The following is a 22,375-nucleotide window of genomic DNA, read 5'->3' on the forward strand; positions in this document are numbered from 1 at the left end:
CCCACTATAATGTCCACTATGCGTTTTCTGCTGCTGGTGATGCAGTTGCTTGTTAGGTCTGGACTGTCATCAGTGACTGGAAAGAGGAGGTCAAAGTCTGTGAAAATTTCACAATGTCATGAATTTCTCTGTTGTGACAAAAACAGAATAATACGATACCTTTTTCAAAAATGAGCAATGAAACATATTAGGCATATTTAAAATGTCAAGTTCATATCATTTCCAAAGAACCTTCACTACAGGACTAATTATAGGCTGGAGCAAGACCTAATCCATACAGATTTTTGGCATTTATTGGTGCTTTGATATTTATTATTTATCTAGGTGCAGTTTGCAGAAGGAACTGGAGAAGGACAGACCCCTGAATTTGGAATTTTCTGTCAGGTTCCTAGAATTTCAGCCAAAATATTTCCAGTACTGAAAAAAATACCAAGTTGTATTTCTTGATGCTACTCTTCACAGACTGCAATACTGTAAACTAGGGCAATGTGTGTATGTGTATGTGTATACCTATACCTATGCTTTTCCCTATACCTATACCTCATTCTATTATCGCTCTCTCTATATATCTCTCTTTACAGATACCTTTCAAGTATATTTAATTTCCATTTCCAAAATTATCTTCATTCCAAGACTTCAAACACTGAAGTTCTGAGCAAAGGTGTCTGCCAGGAAGGTCAAAAATGCCATGGCAGCAGTTGCTTCCATACAATCAATGCCTGTCTCATTTTTACACGTGCCACATGCACAACACACATATAAAAAGGGGAAGGTGCCCCTGGTTCCCAGGTAAACTTTCAAAACTCTACCTTTGATGGCTTAATGTTGCAACCAAAAATGTTTACCTCAGAATAGCATTCATAAAAAGTTCATCAGCATTCCTTTTCTCAGAAGACACTGTTTGATCTGTCAAATTTTGAGCATTTTAATAACAAATTGTCTTATTCTGAAAGCAAGACTCTGTACAGATATTGTTTTAAAATTATATTTATCAGAACTTTTAACATGATGAATTCTGCATTACAAGTGTACTATATAATTCAATAGTATTTGATTCCCAATTTAATACCAATAAATATATATTTTGGAAAATGTGTGACCCAGACTGACCTTCACAATTTTTGATGACCCCTTTGTCTCTGGCCTTGCAACTTTTTATAGACTAGGCATCCTGATCACATTAGTACTTACGATATTTTTGCTAATATTTTTATCCAATATAAAAGGAAAACGGATTTGAAGCAATGCAACAGAATGAATGATTGCATCATAGGCCCTTGTGATTCTTCCTGGCTTCAAAATAGAGAAAGCACAGAAAATATAAGGTTCAAGGACATGTTAAAGGATATAGAATGAATGAATGAATGAACTATATATATAGTTAACAACTATTACATAAAATAATTTGTACATAATTCTACAATTAGCTTCCATTAAAATTGTGGCTTATGAAGTATCAAACCATGATTTATATGTATATTATGTTGCATGCACACGTGGGAGTATGTAAAGTGTTTGAAAGAGGTGCTTCACAATTCAAAGTAGTACAAACACAACACTCTCTTTAAATCATTAAACCAAGCTGTTCCCCATCAGGAGCAACTTCTGAAGCAACCGTGTGAGCATTGGAAAAAGATGCAGCTGCTTCAACAATTCAGAGAGAAAAGTATTTCATTTGTGAATTTCAAGCTAGTTCATTATATATACACCTTGAATACATTCTTACTTAATACTAATTTGAATTGCAACAACCTGAGTTTTAATTGCAGCTGATCTGATGGCCCTAGGCCTGTGCTTTCATCTAAAGAAGCCACTCATCAGAAGCTACCCATGAACATACCTGGACATTTTGTTGATGTCAGTCGTCTCTGGTCAGACTGTCTGAGAAATGCATGAATAAGAGGGGGCAGAGGGAAATTCTGGCAGTCTTTCAAGATTCTGTTATTATACAGTAAAACAATAATAGCATTCCTATAATCCTACGAGGCCTATTTTTTGTCCTGGCTTACTGCAAAAGGTTGGCAGTGTGATACTTCATTCTGCACAAAACTTTCCAATAATTAATATTGCAAAACCAAACAAAGCCATGGACATCTGAAGTTAGGAATGACATGATTCTGTAATTACCACTGTAAACAGCTCTTACTGTTACTAAATTTTAAATTCCTTTTATTTATTCCTAATGCATTTTTTCATCCTGTAGTAGCACTTCTGTTTAGCTTAGAAACTGTTCTTCAGGAAAAAAAAAAAAAACAGCTTCATGGACAAATGCTCTTGGTGAACATTGCAAATACTCCATTCAGAGAGTAGATTTTTCTTCTGGTATGTCTTGTTTGGCCCAGATGGAAAATCACTTAAACTCTGAGACTTCCGTACAATAAATCATATGAGCTTTCTACTCTAAATAAAATTTAGTCAATAGAAATTTGTTCCTGACAATATACATTTGTGTCAAGCAAATATAGTGAGCAGAGGCACTGGGAACCAGAGTAGTTTTATGTCCTCTGAGAGCAAACCCTGGGTCCAGACGCAAAGCCCATAAAAAGCAAAGTTGCTTTCCAGGGATTCTAACTGGTTTTTTCTCTTCCTGAACTGTTTCCATTCCAGATGGCTTTTATTAGAACTATAAGAATTGGTGTCTGTTTTCCTCTAACTTCCTAATCTTGTTTATTCTCCCAACTTCAGTTTTGCATACTGTCTTAGATCATAATAGGAAGCAGGAAGGATAGGCTTTATTAACTTATGCCTAAATTACCTTGGGATCTTTTTTTGGCTAAAAGTGAGGTAAACATATTTATTTAAGTACATGAGTAAATCAAACCCTGCTGTATTGCATCAAACAGTCAGTGATGACAATATGACAACAACTTTCCTCAAGACACAAAGAAAGATACATGTAAATTGTCTTACACAATAGTACCTTCCTCTTACTTTTTTTTTTTTTTAATTGTATGGCATAGCAGTTTGGTGTTCATGCTGCTTTTTCTTGCTGGGAAATCCTTGTGAGATCCAGCAGCCAGATGTGTAGACTATTTAGCCATGACAAGTTATGTTGCCCAGGGTGCACCACGAGGAGGCTAGTCTACATTGCACTGTAGTCATGCCGGCCACATGACCACGGAGGAAGTGTCTACGGACAAACACCGGCTCTTCGGCTTTGAAACGGAGATGAGCACCGCCCCCTAGAGTTGGACATGACTGGACTTAACGTCAAGGGAAACCTTTACCTTTACCTACCCATAATTTAGGTTTTGGTGAGCAAAAAATCCTAGGTTCAGTCCTTGTGGTTCAAAGGTTAGTGTTAGGTACAAAAGGTTGGGAAAATGCTCAGACTGCACAAAACCTACTAACTTGATGGAACATTTCATTCCAAATGCCAGGTAGATTTGCGAAGTCTCTTTACCATGAGTTTTTTTCTTCCAACTTGGCAAAAATCTCATGTTAATTGACAGCTTTTCTTAAGCCCAGAATTCTCCTTTTAATTTTAAATTAAATGATGCACATGTTTCTCATGCAGAGTATTTGTTTGCCAACTAAATCTTGGTTACTGAACACACTCTGAAATGCAGTTGTATGGTAGGATAAATGGAGACATGTTTTCTGTTAAGCATTAAAATACAGTTTGATAAACAGCGTTCCCATCTTGACAATAAAGAACAGCACTGTCAAGATTTACATTTTTCTCCTCAGAAATCAATGTATTCTGTAGATTTCAAAACCGGCAAGGAAACAAAGCCATAAATCCTTTCTTTTCAATCCTCCCTTGGTTCCCTTTAAGCCTTCTCCCAAAGAGGTCAGAATCATCCAGAAAGGTTAGCTACAGAGTCTGAAACCTCTGGACTAAAATATTTCTCTGATTAGAGCAAGGGGATATAAGTTGATTTTTTCCAATCTGAAGGCCATTCCTGTGTTTTCCAAATTTGCTGGCATATAGCATGCATTACCTTGGCAGCATCATCTTGCAAGATTTTGAACAGTTCAGCTGGGATGCCATCATCTCCTGCTGCCTTGTTATTAGCAATGCTTCTTAAGGCCCATTCAACCTCACTCTTCAGGATGTCTGGCTCTAGCTCACTGACCACACTGTCAAAGCTATCCCTGATATTGTTATCCTTCCTATACAGGTCTTCCGTATATTCTTGCCACCTTTCCTTGATCTCTTCTTCTGTTAGGTCCTTGCCATCTTTGTTTTTGATCATACCCATTTTTGCCTGGAATTTACCTCCAATGTTTCTAATTTTCTGGAAGAGGTCTCTTGTCCTTCCTATTCTATTGTCTTCTTCCACTTCTGCGCATTGCTTGTATAAAAATAATTCCTTATGTCTTCTGGCTAACCTCTGGAATTTTGCATTTAATTGGGCATATCTCCCCCTATCACTGATGCCTTTTGCTTTCCTTCTTTCTTGGGCTACTTCTAGTGTCTCAGCAGACAGCCATTTTGCCTTCTTGGTTTTCTCTTTCTTTGGGATGTATTTTGTTGCCGCCTCCTGAACAATGTTGCAAACTTCTGTCCAGAGTTCTTCCGGGACCCTATCTACTAACTCCAGTCCCTTAAATCTATTCTTCACCTCCGCTGCATATTCCTTAGGGATATTAGTGAGCTCATATCTAGCTGATCTGTGGGTCTTCCCTAATCTCTTTAGTCTGATCCTAAATTGTGCAAGAAGACGTTCGTGATCTGAACTACAGTCAGCTCCAGGTCTTGTTTTTACCGACTGTATAGATGTCCACCACCTTTGGCTGCAAAGGATGTAGTCAATCTGATTTCGGTGTTGTCCATCTGGGGAAGTCCATGTATAAAGCCGTCTCTGAGGTTGTTGGAAGAGAGTGTTTGTTATGCAGGGTGAGTTGTCTTGGCAAAATTCTACCAGCCTATGTCCTGCTTCGTTTTGTTCTCCCAGGCCATGCTTACCTGTAATTCCAGGTGTCATTTGACTGCCCACCTTAGCATTCCAGTCTTCCGTGATGAAAATAACATCTCTTTTAGGCGTGTTGTCCAGTAGGTGCTGCAGATCCTCATAGAACTGCTCTACTTCAGCTTCTTCAGCATTTGTGGTTGGGGCGTATATTTGGATCACTGTGATGTTAGATGGCTTGCCCTGAATTCGAATTGAGATCATTCTATCGTTTTTTGGATTGTATCCAAGCACTGCTTTAGCCACTTTACTATTAATTATGAAGGCTACTCCATTTCTTCTGTGGTCCTCTTGTCCACAGTAGTAGATCTGGTGGTCATTTGATGTGAAGTGGCCCATTCTAGTCCATTTCAGTTCACTGACGCCCAAAATGTCTATCTTTAATCTTGACATCTCATCAATAACCACATCCAATTTGCCCTGGCTCATAGACCTTACATTCCAGGTTCCAATGGTGTGTTGATCCTTAGAACATCGGATTCGCCGTTCACCACCAGCACCGTCGGCCGCTAGCCGTCCTTTTGGCTTTGAGCTAGCTGTGTCATCACGTCTGTGGCTAGTTGAACTCATCCTCTGTTCCTCCCCAGTAGCATTTTGACCATCTTCCGACCTGGAGGTCTCATTTTCCGATGGTATACCAACATATCTCTGGTTGTACTGATCCATTTAGTTTTCATGGCAAGAATACTGGGGTGGGTTGCCATTACCTTCCCCAGGGATCGCATTTAGTCTAACCTCTCTCTCATGACCTTCCCGTCTTGGGTGGCCCTTCATGGTTTAGCTCATGGCATCATTGAGGTGCTCAAGCTCCAGCACCACGACAAGGTAACGATCCTTTGCTGAAGATGGATCACTACTAACATGGAATCTGTAAAACCCTGATCCAGAACACATTACATTAATTTCCATGTCCAGGATGTCATAGGTACATCTATGCCTGCAAATTCTTTGAAAAGAATGAATAGAATTATGCATGATTCTATCCTCCTAAATAAAACAGTAATATTCATCAATGTTTTGTGAACTCTTTATTGCTCATTTTTGAAACGTTCAATAAAATCAATAAACCAGAAAAAGAAATCCAAAATCTTGAGTATATCAACCTGCTAAATGTCTTTCTGTGATTTATATTATACTACTCAAAGTGAAAACCATAAAACTCTTTATGTGGTTTTAATCCTATTCATGTTAATCATGATAATATTATGCTGGTATAGTCATTTGAGTATTTTGCAGAGTACATGTATAATTTGACCATCTGAGAGCACCTCTCCAGTAACATGGCAAACAAAACTATTGATATACGTAGATGTTAGTACAATTTAAGTTCAGGGTCAAGTTTCATAAAGCATCTTTAGGCCCAGTGTTTGGAGAATGTAGATTTGAGATTGACTGTCATATCTGAGTGATGTTTACATTTAAAACGCTGCCTATTACAGTCTCTGTCTCAATTTTTTCCAAACAGTGATGTTTCTAAAGCAAAAATAAATATTGCATGGCAATACTTCTAAAGTTACTGTATGTGGAAGACAAGAAGCCATAGGATAAATCAGCTTATGAATATCTCAGTATGTGTATTCTTATACCACTATTCATTTCCAATTAAGCTAGAATGTTTTTGATAAGAACTTTGCTTAATTTAATGGAACACACTATCCTAGTTCACTGATTGTAATGGTATGTGGGAATGACCTTGAGGGAGGAGGAGAAGAGATGCTGCCTAGGGAATGATCAGATAAAAGGGAGAGGAGTCTGCAGTTGCATAACAGAAAAAGAAAGGAACTTTAAAAGGAACCACCCTAACGTATCAGGGTGTTAAAAGTGACGGCAGGATATTTGTATTTTCAGACTTCCCAGATTCTGTAACTGTAGCCTTACAATAAAGTAGAATTAGCTCATCTGGTCATGTTTCCTATCTGGTTTACCTAGGAGGGCTGAACATACAAATCTCCAGCCATCACTTTTAACAGCCTGATACATTAGGGTGGATCCTTTTTAAGTTTCTTTCTTTGCCTGTTATGCAGCTGCGGGTTCCTCCCCTTTTACCTGATCATTCCCTAGGCAGCATTTCTTCTCCTCATCCCTCAAGGTCATTCCCACATACCATTACACTGATTGAAGCAAAATCTCTCATTTCCCTTCTGTACACACACACCCACACACACACACATTTAAATAATGGAGAAAACTATGAGTTCTTTTAATGATTATTGGCTGCTGTTCCAAACTGAGTCTTTTTTTAAGTCATTAAATATAGCTACTATGGCTTGTTTCAAAATGTAGATTAAACCAGGCAATATCAAAGTAACAGCATTACAGTGCATTTGCTCTATGAATTAAACAAAGCTGCTTTTTGAATAATAAAACACAAAAGACTGCTTTCCTTAATTTAATTTAACATGCTGCAAAGTAATTAACAACTAAATCTGTAGCTGGCCATTGTATTGTTCAGACATCCCAGTTTCTAGTTCAGCACACTTTACTGTAGTTTCTGGTTTCAGTAAAAACATTCTATTTATTCACATAGCTAGAATAAGAAACAAAATACTAACATCAAAAATCTGATTTTACTGAAAGCAATTAAAATTTCTATGTGCACCAATAACTTGATTCTCTCCTACCATAAAATATTATGGACATTATGGACAATGAAGCTGAAACATTCCAGTGTTAAAAAATATTTGTAAACTTGGATTTTAATGATAATAATCACCAAGAGATTTTGCTGCACATTAGCATATATCACTTTTTGCCTATCTTACTAAAGAAACAGAGAGCACCAACTGTTTAATGACATACATTAATGCCCTCCGAACAGTCACTCATGCCCTGGTCATCTCCCATATAGACTATTGCAATGCGCTCTACATGGGGCTACCCTTGAAGGGTATCCGGAAGCTTCAGCTGGTCCAGAATGCAACTGTGAGGGCTATTCTCGGTGCCCCTAGTTCGGCACATATAACACCCCTGCTATGCGAGCTTCACTGGGTGCCAGTTTGCTTCTGGGTCCAATTCAAGGTGTTTCACCTTTAAAGCCCTACATGGCATGGGGCCAGGTTATCTGAGGGACCGGCTAATCCCCATAACATCGACCCACCCCACCCGATCATTCAGAGAGGGCATGTTATGGACCCCGTCTGTAAGAGAATTTCACCTGGCAGGTCCAGGAAGTGGGCCTTCTCTGCAGTGGCCCCCACTGCAGAGAACATCTTGCTCCTGGAGATGAGGAAGGCGCCTTCATTCCTGACCTTCCGGAAGGCTCTGAAGGCTTGGTTCTGCCATCTCATTTGGGGCGGGAAGGTGGGTAGCCATTCTGGGGGGTGGCTCACGCCTTACAGCCCCTCCCACCAGATTGGAATTTTACAGCCACTTGGATTCCATATTTATTTATTGCATTTTATATTTGTAACGTGCTTTATTTTTATGGGATTTTAACATTTATTGTTGTAGCATTGATTTTATTGTAAGCCGCCCAGAGTCCCTCTTTTGGGGGAGATGTGCGGTAATAAAATTTGAATAATAAATAAATACAATAAAAATAAATACAATAGATTCCAAATGATTCCTAAGCAGTTCCCTTCTTGTTCTTAGCTCACTAATTTTTAAGGCTAGGATGAGAAACCTGCAGCCCTCCCATTTCCAATAGTTCCATCCAGCAAAACAGCGGACCACTGGTTATCCCTGCTCACCTTAAAGCAATGTTCTAAATAATCTCTTTCTCTCTCTCCTTTCACTTCTGCACATAGACGCAAACACATTCGGTGTACAAAAAAGTTGTCATTCTGCTTTTAGACACAATTTCAATTTGATCCCATATTAATCTTTAAGAATAACTACGTCTGACTATCTGTATTAAATTGCAGAAAGTGAGCTCTTTGGCAGAAAGTGAGCTCTTCAAAGCATAAGAACTATCTCTTATAGACCGGTATATTTGAATTTTTTCTCTCTCATATAATTTACCTGTGATTTGAGGGAGTCTTTATATTGCTGATAAGAACAAAAGAAATTGTTGAAAACAAAGAATGACCAGATGTTGTAAATGATTGCAGAGATCACTGCTGCAAAACCATGATGCCTTTGAAGATTAGCATGAAGATTAGATGTTACTTAGAAAGTGCTATTTATCCAGTGAATTATAACCTTCTTTATAGTGCCCAGATAGGGACTCTCTTGTTTCTTTCCAACCTTGTTAAGTTACCTTTTGCCCTTGCTTCATTTTCATTTCATGGAAATGAGGCAAGTGCAGTTACTTCTCTCCAATGTTCATTTTACTTTTTTGTCATTCTTTCCAACTCAACAGACTGCTGGAACGGAATTATGCACAGCAGACCAAGTCCTGAGTTCCTCTAAGGATGGGTCAACTGATGATCTGAGCATGAGTATGTCATCATGCAAATGACATGACTTCAGTGCTAACATCTGACCAGTACAATACGGGTAGCATTTCATAATAACATCCTGTTGTTATTTTCAAATCATTATGGTTTGCTGTCTCAAAACCTAACAGAACGGTACTCAGGTTTTTGTGGCAGGAGAAGCTGGTGAAAGAAAGATTAAATCTGGAAAATGGACTAGTGCTGGCTGGGGGTTGGAGAGGGGGAGAGAGAGATGGAGAGAAACTCAGGAAAAAAAAATCCCAATGCGGTACTATGGGAAAGGCACTTTGACAGAAGTTTGAATCCTGCCAATTCTGCATTCTATGGTTTTGCTCTCTTCCTTCCTAGTCATGTTACCATGAACTATTATTAAGAGATTAAAAAAGAATTCAGAAGCCATGTGCTGCGTACTTTTTTACTAATTCTTTGCTGTTTCTGCTCCTAATGGAATTCTTTTAGCCTGAGAATGAGTACAGATGACTACAAAATATTCCAGAACAACAAAAGATGGACATTTGAGTCATATCTTCTAAACAGGTAGCCAGCTTCCCCTTAAATCAAGAGAGAGTTAGAAAGAAGATCAAAGTCATCAAGGAAGACCAGCCTTAACATACTCACTGATATAAGGGGGACTAAAATACACATCTAGTTTCCAAGGTTCTGCAACCTAATCCATATTTTTCATGCAATAAACCCAATTAATCAAAGTTTGTGAGAATCTAGCTTTCTTGGTTACTATTATGGAGGGACATGGCTGGAAGGAGGGAAGGCAATGTGTGAACACTTCCATGTTTCTATGTACAGTAAGAGAGTATTCCCTGTGAGAGAAAAGGGTTTGCATATCCAAACGGGGGAATTGGTGCCAGATTCACTTCTCTTCTAAGGACATTCTTCACTGCATCATATATTCTTCCCTCTACAGTCATGCAATGCTTCCATCTTCATTTAACACTGTCAATCTCTTATCTCTATCGCAAACATGGTTGTCAAATGTGCTTTATAAAAACCTTTTGGCTTTTCCATGTCCTATTTAGCCCCTTGTTCATGGTTGGCACTAAATAAATGTCAAGTCATAATAGGAATACTCAGCTTCCTGAGGCACTAATTATAGCAGAATGGAAGAAAGTTTCATGCTGCTAAAGAGTAGGGTCAGTAGCTTTGCCAAATGTAAGGCAATCAAAGGAGGCCATAGCTCTTCCAAATGTTCCAGTGGAAGAGAAAGTTATGAGTCACACTCAGATCAAAGAAGGCTTTCCCTTTCCCTTTAAATATCAGTCATTGAAGGTTCCCATTACCTTCCCTGCAACTCTTTGATGGGAGAAGCTGCTCCCAGCAATCTTTCTGAATGCTCGTAAAGAAGCAAATGGCACACTCTTTTAAATTATTATACATAATATATTGTTATACTGTAACAAAATGTTATATATTTTATGACATGGCATATTGTTTTGCACAATAATTCTGTGACTTACCGGACCAAAAGCATTGCTGTCAAAGCTGTGCCCGTGATGATCGCCTTCTACCCATATATGGCCATGTGGAATTTTCACATACTTCTTTTTATAGCCTATGGTTCTAAAGACAAATGTAAATGGACAGTTAATTGTGCAAAAAAGCAAAGCAAAACAAAACAAAACAAAACAAAACCCCACACTTTAGCCACAGTCTTAATGTGTACTGATCCTTTTTTTGCACACTGATCCCTTTATAAATAAAAATAATAAAATCATAAACATCAAAGCAGCTCCTTTATTTTTTTCTCAGCCTTCTCTTCCTTGCAAAATCCAGTTTACAAGAGCAACCATGCCCACTTGAAAACTGTCATTTACATTTCTGAATACCAAGGTACAGGATCCAGGATCCTCCATAGATAGTATTCTTTGCCATTAAATCGTGCTGGCTGGCCGTTTTGGATGTTTAGTTCAAAAATAATTGGAGCACAGTGGTTTCACATCCTTGCAGGCTTACAATGCAGTCCCATGCAAGTTTCTTCAAAAGTACACCTAAGCTAATGGATTTCTCCCTTTAAATGTGTTCAGGATGATTCCAGTAGTACCTTTTTTTTTTCTCAATAAGAAGCAGATAGTTTTAAAAAGGGAGATTAACAACCGCAGCAATAATATTCTAGTGATGGCTAGAGTTTTAATCATCTCTACCCAGAAAGCTTGTTGTGAGCCAAAGCCTCAGCATGATACCAGGAAACATACTTCTATTGCAGTGACCACTGTTTGAAAGAGACAGATCTGAAATCACAATAACCACATGGGACAATTTTGTTCCTGGAATCATGTTATTTTAACATTATTTTCCATAACAAATACATGGGGGAGGGGGGGAAGAGAGAGAGAATACAAATCCCAATTCTGTAAAAGTTAGTGTAGATGTAGGTGCTTTGATAACACTTGATTTTCCAAAGCTGGGAAAAGTTGCATACACACTAACTAGTTCTAGGCATCATAGGGTACACTTACAGCAGTAGATCATACCTGTGGTTTGCATTCCCTTGCAGGTAAAAATAAAACAGAATCATAATTTCTGATGAAAGGGCTTCTAAAGAGGTTACTGGTAAAAGGTACTCCCCGCCACCCCGCCATACATATGTGAGCTGCATTCACTACCAAACCTATGAAATCCACACCCCAACACATGTGAACTGCTTAAAGTGCCCTTGTAAGAAAACATTCACAGCAAGCTGAATTGACCCTGACTGGTGACAGGGAGAGGAATCAGACAGGGACCAGAAATAGTAGAGCTGCCATGCTGACCTAGTAGGAAGAGATAAATAATAATAAGGTCACCCAGATGGGTTTATCAAAAACATTCCAACACTATGCTGTAATTTACACTGTTTCTGCCTTTTTTCTTTGTCTTGCCTTTGAACTGTAGTCAGCCTAGGTTGTATAAGCTATGGTTCTGCCTTTGCTCAGGGCTCCTCAGCGAAGTACCAATGCTTTGCTGGGAGCCCAGTGCACACTGTTTTATTATTTGCATACCTATAAGATTATTATGCCTCTTCTAAGTGATTGGTTGGTTTAGGTGAGCCACTACACTTAATTTTGTATTCAGCTGAAATTATAACAACCTATCACTCAGCCAGAAACACTCACACTAAGAATGGTTTGGAAAGAAGAAAAATAACAAAGACACTGAAATTGACAAAGGATCATACAGTGTCCTTTCTCCTTCCTTCACCTTTCAAGAAATTACCATGTAATTAGGCAACCCATTCAATACAAAATACTTAAGCTATTTGTCCTGTATATTTGTGCTTGGGGAATTCACACAAGGCACATTCTATTCTAAAAAAACATTCCATTTAGCAGTGGGAGCAAAAAATAAAATAAAATAAAATAAAATAAAATAAAATCAAGGTTTATTTTATCATGCACCACTTAACACTACTGAGAAGTTAAACTTTGTCAAAGCAGATTACACATTGATTATTTCATTCTGATGTTGTAGGTTATTTTGTTTTAAATTTTTACAGTAATTTTTATCTTGGGTTACTTGCCACAAAAATCAATAAAATCATTTGTGCCTGAGGACTGAGCTGCAAACTTAAGAAATCCACATTTAGTTAATGATTGTGGTATGTTTTTAATTAATGCTGCAAAAATGCTTCTGGTTTTACTCAGTTGAGCAAAAAGGAGATGTAGGCATCTTCCATGGTCTTCTTACTGACTGTGTGTTAACAGTGGCACAGCTCCTTCTGAAAAGAAAATCAATCAGTGACTTGTTGACATTTCTGCTTTCTTGCACAAGTCACAGCAAAACTGAATACCCAATATCTGGTGTTAAAAGAAAGTCTTTTTCTCATTGAGATGGTAAATCAGCATCTGAGCTCTGTCTTCACAGAAAATTAAATATTCACACACGTACGCTCATATACACATATACAGAAATATCATTTCCAGTGTAACTAAGTCACAATATATTAAAAATCTAGCAGTTAAAAACAGACTTTCTTTTTTTCCTAGTCTGCTAGTTTTCTGTATGTAGAACATCTGTGGGTATATAGATAACATCAATCTTGACTGTTCTGAAATGGTACAACTGAAACAAATTTACAATTTCAGTAGTCATACAGAAACCTGTTGTACTTGGTAGTGGATGTCATTCTCTATCTGCACAGTTCTAAATAAACTTTTTTTACCAACAGACCTCAAGAGACGGTTGCTCATTTGTCCTCTCACATAAGGAGAACCATTAACTAAATGGTACAACCAAATGCTCCAACATTTGTTCTTCCACAATAATGTACATTGTCATACAATAACAATGCAGGAAAAATAAGAAAACACTGATACTGCAGAAGGGAAACATAGGTATTAAAAATGGTCTGTAAAACACAGAAAGAAACAAACATTTATGTAGAATATAAAACTTGAGAGGCAGTCCTATACTGCAAAAATATGTACCATTTAGTGTACATTGTGCTACCTCTTGTACTGTCTTTCTCTTTTCTTAATTTCCTTCTCTAACTATAGATTCTTGTTCTTCCATTTTTATCAGTGTCATTAAAATATTGGCCACACCATATTGAATGCTAGCCCAAAGGAAATTATGACTGTGGATTCTAACCTTGCTAACTTTACGACAGGTGTGATTCTATTATGCTTGGGGTTGTGGCACAATCAGTGGCATAGGGCATATTGTGCAGGATGAATGAATTCTACTAAATATCAACATATACTAGAAGCTAATGCCCACCGTCAGCAAAGAAATTGAACTTGAAAAGAGGTTGAGCATTTTAGCAAAACACCAATCCAAAATATGCCTCCTAATCAACCATGAAGTATTATAGAAAGAAAGAGAAATGTTTTGAAATAGCCTTCCCAGTGGAGTCCTTGGTCCTTGGTGCTTTCTGAGCTTGGTTGTTTTCTTGAAGACGTTTCATTGCCTGACTAGGCAACCTCTTTAGCGCGAGCCTCACACTGAAGATGTTGCTTAGTCAGGCAATGAAATGTCTGCAAGAAAACAACCAAGCTCAGAGAGCACCAAGGACTCCACAGTTCAACCCTGAGCTACAGATATTCTTTTTGACTGGAGCCTTTCCAGTCTCCACTCTTGCATTTTTTTTTCTTCCATCAGAACCAACCAAACCAGGACAGAATACATTTTAAGTATAAGTTAAACACAACTTAAAATGAATTAAAGTTTGCTAGAAGATGGTATGATTATTTATAACCTTGGTTAAGAGAGATGACTTGCACAAACAAAACAAAACAAAACTTATGGAGAGCAATACAGTTTGTCATTCTGAAGAGTGTTGAAATCTCATTTCCTTAAAACAACTTACTGAAAAGCCACTACAACTCAAAAGATGGATACCTGTGCCCACTTTAATGTTTTTATGTCTCAGGTGATTTAAAAGTTAACAGATGCAGTTATGCTTATCTTTTACTAGGGGATAATTTCACTCTTGATACGTAGAAATTACCTCTGTCTGGTATACTAGCCACCTGTTCACATAAGAAGAGAAATTTCCATTTTTAGGACCAGCTGTGTGTGCCAACATGACTAACTGGGATCTGATATAATGAATGAGATATGATTAATCTTGACTTGACCTTGGGAAAAATAAAACTGGAAAATCTAGATGTCCTGAAACCTTTATATGCCATCTGGAGGACAGATGAGTGTAAATGATTCAATTGCTTCTGTGAGAACATAATAAGACAAAGATAGGTATTCAGTTAAAAAAAAAGTAAAGTATAGTATGAGAGGATTTAAATGCATAATGAATAGAATCCTCATACAAATCTGTTCAATTCAGTCCGAATATGAAGATATTTTGTTATTGAAATCCTTATTTTTCTTCAATTTCAGTAGATGTTTCCAAATGAAATCCTCATGTTTATTTTTATGCATTTGTTTATCTGAAACAATTGTATTCTAAAAAAAACAAACAAGACACCTCAAGAAAAATAATAAAACAAAAACTATACATTAATATATTAAAATCACCACTTTTGCATGTATTCAAGTATAGAAAGAAATGTAAAAAATAATGACCTGAGAATAATAGTTGTAAGGTTTGAAAATAACTAAATAAAAGGAAAAATGATTGAAGCTTGAACATACCCCTAAAAAAGAACTGACAATAGACCAAAAAGGAGGATATTCGTTTATAAAACAACTTCCAAAACATGGATGCAAAAACATAGTTTGCTTAGATGGAAAGCAGTGTTGAGCTGGAACACAGAGGCATGTATATATGGGTGGAGTTGTGTCACGATGTTGCAATACTGCTTTTGCCATCCTGTCCCTTCCCCAGATGCCTCTACTCCAAAATTTTATTAACCAAGCCTGTTTCTAGGAAGCCCAAAGAAACCCAAAGGAGTCCTTCTTATATCCCAATCTGAAACTATTCTGAGTTTTAAAGGTCACTGCAACCACTTTGAACTGTGCCTAGAAACAAACTGGAAGCTGATGTAATTGTTTGGTAAGGGTGCTCCATTCTCATTTGTTCTTCTCATCTTCTCATCATGTTGTTTTATAAAGTTCAAATGTCTCGTTGCTTATGTACGGTAAATATATATGCCAGAAGCTGTCTTGCAAATTTTATCCTAAAAATAGTGTCTAACTCTCTTTTATCTTTGCTGAAATCTGCATCCGCTTGCACAGCCTCCCTGCTGGCTGTATTTGCTGAAATCCAAACTAAAGCCCTAGCAAGCTAACTTCTCTCTGTGAGTGCATGATTGTTCTGGAGCAGGACCACAATCTTCTTTGATTAATATATCATAGACTTAAATTAAATTTGTTCAAAACACACACAGAGACACAAAATCAACATTCACACTGGGGAAGTAGCTTTATAAAGACCAACAAATAGCACAAGGATCTATGCAAGCTTGCAGTTTCTCCATCTTACCTGATTAATACTTGTGGGAAAATTCAACAGCTGACATTCTTTTTTGAGCCATTTTGATTCTCCTAACCAAAGCATTGCTTTGTAATGAATGTTGGACTTTCTTCTCATGCACGATAATTCTGTCTTTGCTTTGCAAAACAAATGTTCCTTTTACATTACATTTTATAATACATTGCATTATATTTACTGTATGATAAATTAAATAAATTTATGCAAATGATTTAAAAGAGAATCTTTACTTTGAAACTACTTAATTTTTTTTCTGTTTGTTTATTTGATTAGTGCCTTCAAGTCCATCTGAACTCCTGGAGATTTCATGGAGAGGCCCATGCAGTTTTTCTGGCAACATTAAGGAAATGGTTTGCCATTACCTTCTTCTAGGGTATTTTCAACTTCCCATTCTAGTGATGGGAGAGTGTGACTGGCCCAAAGTCACCAGAAGGTTCCTCTGCCTAGGGGAAGACTAGAATGCAGGTGTGCCCACTCCTAGTCTTGTACCTTAATCACTATATCAAACTGGATACTCCCTGTGTCAGACCAGATACTCAAATCCTCCTCCTCCTCCTCCTCCTCCTCCTCCTCCTCCTCCTCCTGCTTTTATATTTGGTCAACTCAAGGTGGTGAACATACTCAATGCTCCTGCCTATTTTCCCCACAACAAAAACCCTGTGAAGTGGGTTGGGCTGTGAGAGAGTGACTGGCCCAAAGTCACCCAGCCAGCTTTCATGCCTAAGGGAAGTCTAGAACTCACCATCTCCTGGTTTCAGGGCCAGCACCTTCACCACTACACCAAACTGGCTCCACTGATTGGCCTTTTATGCCAACCAAGCATAAACAAATCACACATTCATAAAGTTTCTGGGGATCAAAACAGGTATTAGTACACTGTTCTTAAAATTTACTTTTAGCACCTCTTTTAACACCTGCTTTACTTAGAAAAAACATAAAAAGAAAAATTAAGTGGGAAATATAAGGACTTCTTTGATATACATCTGTTTTGATTATATCTATTCTGTTTGCTCAAATGCGGAGAACCTTTGCACAACACTGTGCACCGTTTAATCACTACACTCTGCTTGTATGAATTTGGATGCACATCATCGAAGCAGCAGATTGTGTCTGATTACATGCTGGCAGAGCTATACCTCTGGTGATGAAGGCATTCAAAATTCCTAAAACACTCTGGACTAGACAGATAGGAAAAGGAGACATGAAAGATAAAGAAGAGGCCAGCCCCTTTCTTACCTTAAAACAAATGTGAACACATCATGTTTAACATGTTAATGTGTAAAACTGAATAATCCATTTCAGCAAAAGTGAGTAACGGGCAGACATCTAAGCACTTCATAATGTTATATCCTTCAATTTCTCCACAATTGCTAGCAAGACTATTTAACCAAGAAATAATAGCAAGATCTAACCATTTGCTAACAGCATTTGGTGACAAAGAAATACAACAAATACAAGGTAGTCCTGGTTTAGCGACCATTCAGTTATGGTGGTGATTAAAAACTTTGTGACCAATCCTCATGTTTATGACCTTTGCAGGTCTGTACAGCAAAGGAAAGCTGAAGTAAAATCATAAGCACAGTCATGGTTTCACTTAGCAACAGCTTTCTTAACGATCAAGTTGCCGGTCCCAATTGTGGTCTGTAAATGAGGACTACCTGTACTTAGAGCTGGGCTGCAAGGACTGAAACGGAGTCCCTTTAGTTCTGGGAGCTGATGTTAAAGGCCACTGTTTTGACTCCCCAAATGCTTGTAAGCACTCTATAACCGTCTTCACCAGTGCCAGCCTTGATCTGATAGTGCTCCCTCCACCTGGTGTGGCAGCCAGAAAATGCCTTGCTTCCCCATTGCTGTCCTCGGTGCGTGCTGTGAGGTTACCATGGTGAGTAAAAAATGAAATAAACAGCTGCTGAGAGGTGCAGCTGCTAAGCTGATAATTTTAAAGAGAAAATTGAAAGGGTCCTGGTGTCACAGAACCCAAGCCTTAGTGAGGAGGATGAAAAGCCAAAGATTACAGACATAAAACAAGGCAAGTTCCTATCAGTGAGAAACTGCCCTTCACCATGTTCCACAGAGCTACAGATTTTCAGTTCTTCCTGTGCCTCAGCTGAGCTGGAAATAAACTGGGTCAGTTGCCCAATGCAGATAATGGCATGACAACACCGGCATGCAGCATTGATATGGGAGCACCACAGTCCCATGTGAAAATGCTAAGTGCCATAAGCACTGTCAATATTACTGATAAAGCCCCTCCAATACCTTTCTGAACACATACTTCAGTGAATCCAAAGAAAAGCCCATTAATTTTTTCTATTTACCTGTAATTCTTTTTTCTTTCCTTTTATCTGATGCAAGAGTTCCTTCTCACCAAATAAAATGAAATGTTTTTTTAAAATTATCCAAACACAACAGATTTATTTATTTATTTATTTCTCAATCAATCAATCATATTTCTATGGCTGCCCATTTATCAAAGGCACTCTGGGTGGTGAACAGATAAAAACAAACAAAATCACAATCCATAACATAAGAAGAAGCAAAATGAGGCTCCCCTCCCCCCAAAAAATCTCACCAACAACAGATAAAACTATACCCATATCACAGCTCCATTAGCAGCCTAGCCCCAGTGCCTGGGGGAACAGCCAGGTCTTCATGGCTTTCTGGAAGACCAGCAGTGTCTGGGTCATCCATATTTCACAGGGCAAGCTGTTCCACAAGACAGACACCATGATAGAGAAGGCATACTTCCACTGACCCGCCAAGTGACAATGGTTCATTGACAGCACCCAGAGCATACCTACTCTGGCCAATCTGGTGGGATAGGCAGAAGGCATTGGGAAGAAGGAGTCCCACAAGAAAATTCACCATGTAAGGCTTTAAAGGTTACAACCAGCACCCTGAATTGCACCCAGAAGCCTACTGAGAGCTAGTGCCATTCACAACCAGCAGTGTACATGGGCATATTGTAGAGTGTCCAATACTGCCTGTGCTTCTGCATTCTGGACCAGCTGAAGATTCTGATTGTTCTTCAAGGGCAGCTCCATGAAGAGTTAATTGCAATAAACCAAATGGGACATGATTAAGGCATAAGTGACCATGAGCAGTGCCTCCTGATCTAGGAAGGGGTGCAACTGATGCACAACATGTAGTTGTGCAAACCCTCTCCTGGCCACAGCTGCCAATTGCTCATCAAGCAGGAGCCATGACTTCAGAAGGATCCCCAATTGCACACCTCCACTACCTGGATCAGTATTATTCTTTTTGGAGGGTATATGATGGAAGATTACTAGATATGGAGACCCTAAAACTCACATCCAATCAGTCTTGTCAGAGTTTTGCTGAAGCCAGTTCTTCCTCATCCAGACCCACATAGCCTCCAGGCACTGGGAAAGTACAGTATATCAACAGTATTACTTGGATGGTCTGGGGCAGAGATCTACAGATGCTCCTGCCCAAAGATTTCATGTAGATGTTAAATTAGAAGTATGGAGAGAGTGGCATCCCACAAAGCAGAGGCCAAAGGTTGGATCTCTCCCTTCCTACCACCACCAACCAGAAGAGACTTGGAAGAAGGAGGAGAACCACCAAAGAACCGTTGGTATCACCCCCAACCCTCTCAGTCGGGCTAGAAGGATACCACGATAGAAAGCTGCACTACTCCCATCCTAGGCCCACTAGAGGTCATCCACAACTATGATCAATGCCATCTATCAATACTATATCCCAGTCTGAAAACCAACTGCAACAGGTCCAGATTATCTACTTCCTCCAGAGCCCTTTAGAGCTGCAAGCCTACAACTTTCTCAACAACCTTCTCCAGAAAGTGAAGCTTTTAGACCAGACAAAAATTGTCCAGTACTACTCAATGGATGCCTCTTGAAGAGAGGGGAAGACCATCACTTTTTAAAGACAGGTGGGACTACCCCCTTCCCACAAAAAGGCATTCCCAAGGACCCTGTCCACTTCCTTGGTAGTGGACTTAGCTCAGATAACTGGACAAGTCTGGACCCTTATCATCTCCACAGGACCAGCACAGTTAGAGGGAACCTCTGAGCAGATTTGAACAACTTTATCTGACAGATCCCTAGCCTAACATAATCCTGACCTAACATAATCCTTACAGAGGCCTGCAAGGGGTCCTTGGATCCTTTCTTACTATAACTATTACACAAGTTCATTGTTGTTGCCTAAAGGTTATAAAAGGTTGCTGATAACTGCTCTGATAAATATGTATTTAGATCATATATGCCTTAGGTGGGGAGACCTACTGATAGGTATATTATGTATGCTCAATAAACATTTGCTCAAACATGAGGTGAAGAACTACATTGATACAATGGTGTGGGTTCTCTATAATATAACCCCACATTCAGTGTCTCTGGGTTGAACATCATGTGTAATTACTTAATTTTTAAAATATATTTGTTTAGGTGCATTATTTCTTTGTGCCTTTACATCTGATCCTTCTTCAACTATGGCATTCAAGTTGGTGTCTTTGAAATTCCTAGATGATCTCATTACAGGCAATACCTACTCACAAATTTAACTAATTTAAGTGAAATGTCTTCATCACATGCCACCAAGCCCAATGCACATAGAAAGACCAACCAAGCAATGTGTAAAGTTCAGTCTTTAGATTTCACAGTTTAAGTATTCAAGCACTAATTTTGCAAAAGTAAGCCTCTATAAATAAACAGAATAGTAATGGCAAAACAGGATAGATCGGCTGAGCATAATTCCAATGCTTTCTTCATATACCCCAATTAACATGTACCAAAGGGAAGGTTTTTTTCTAATGTTCAGAACAGTTCAGACCACAAAGTCAAAAAGCAAAAGGAATATCAGTCTGGCTCTATCCCAATTTACTAGGATAATAGTAATCTAACAGTCGAATTACAAGCCAAATACATCAATAAGTAATAACAAGTATCTTATATGATGGCAATTTTTGCTAATAGGAAACAGTATGTACAATTAGTCAAATTCATGATCTTAAAACCCTAGAGGTTGTACATGCCATTTCCCATACTTTGTGGAAACATATTGGGATGACAGTATTGTAATCAGAGTAAGCAGGTGTACAAGAATCTCGGCCAAAATTCCATTACAGCTCAAGTTGTTCATTTTTCTTTCTGCACAAACACTGAACCAAGCAAAAACATTCTACAGCAAGATTCTATTCCTCCCCCCACCCGTCCACATTTCTTGATTTACTATTTAATGCTAGGAAGACATGACAATCTATGCAAGGCAAACAAAAAGTGGGAGAAGTGCTGGAAAAAAGTGTTTTCAAATTTAATGAATCTATGTTCAAATAATTTCCTACAGCAATGGGAGGGAGTAAGCTAGCTAGTTATGGATACCTGCAGGGGAGACAAGTGGAGAAGGGATGCATGTGCATCATTATGTGTGAGCTGTTACTGACACAAATTATATAATTCCATCATTTCCATGTGATGTCATGATGCATGTGATGTCACAGTGATATGTATTGACAATTATGAAGTTAGGCACAGTATTTTCAGTGTTTATGTTTGGACAGCTGTAGGGGGATTCAGATCATGTGAATCGTCAATGAAAATATATAATCTGAACTAATGAAGGCACAGCAAATTGATCATTTATTTTCTCATCCATAAAGAAAGCAGAAAGGAAAAACTACAGAAAATATTAGCAAATTAACAGTTAAGTGGGGATATGGGAATGGGGGTGGGGGGTGGAATACTCAACTTCAGCACTGCGGTTCTCTTGATACCGATCAGATACTGGGACATATCTGCATTTGTGCTGGAAGAATACCGCCCATAATTTCAATACAAATAGCATGAACAGGGAACAAGCCAAATCAAGACTGCATTAAGGGATAAAGGTTAAACTCTTCCTCTGCTGTGCTAAGCTTGCATTTAAAAGCCATGCACAAATGGTTCATCTAACGTCTATGCCGTCAGTCAAATGTCTGAAAGAATCTACAAATGTAAAAGTTTTGAATATATGATTTTTATATAATTGGGAGTCTACAAAAGGCAACGTTTCTGAGATTTCCTTTGTATTCTCAGAGGTAAATTGTGGACAACTGTACAAGTGAAGACCCCATTAAGATCTCCTCTTTCAATAGGCCCAGAGACCAAAACCCACTTTTGCCCCAACATAAATTCAGCACGCATGGATTAGCAGACAAGAGACAGGGAGAGAGAGAGCGC

At 38.5% G+C, this 22,375-nt stretch overlaps 1 protein-coding gene across 1 annotated transcript in view; it reads right to left on the reverse strand.

The window, feature by feature from the left end:
- IMMP2L (inner mitochondrial membrane peptidase subunit 2) overlaps positions 1–22,375 on the reverse strand; it is a 463,417-nt gene that overhangs the window by 87,303 nt on the left and 353,739 nt on the right. Inside the window, exon 5 of the mRNA XM_063309432.1 lies at positions 10,765–10,867. Coding sequence (XP_063165502.1) covers positions 10,765–10,867 — 103 coding nt within the window. The remainder of the gene's footprint in view (positions 1–10,764; positions 10,868–22,375) is intronic.

Source organism: Candoia aspera, chromosome 7 (assembly GCF_035149785.1).
Source record: "Candoia aspera isolate rCanAsp1 chromosome 7, rCanAsp1.hap2, whole genome shotgun sequence".
Classification (NCBI taxonomy): domain Eukaryota; kingdom Metazoa; phylum Chordata; class Lepidosauria; order Squamata; family Boidae; genus Candoia; species Candoia aspera.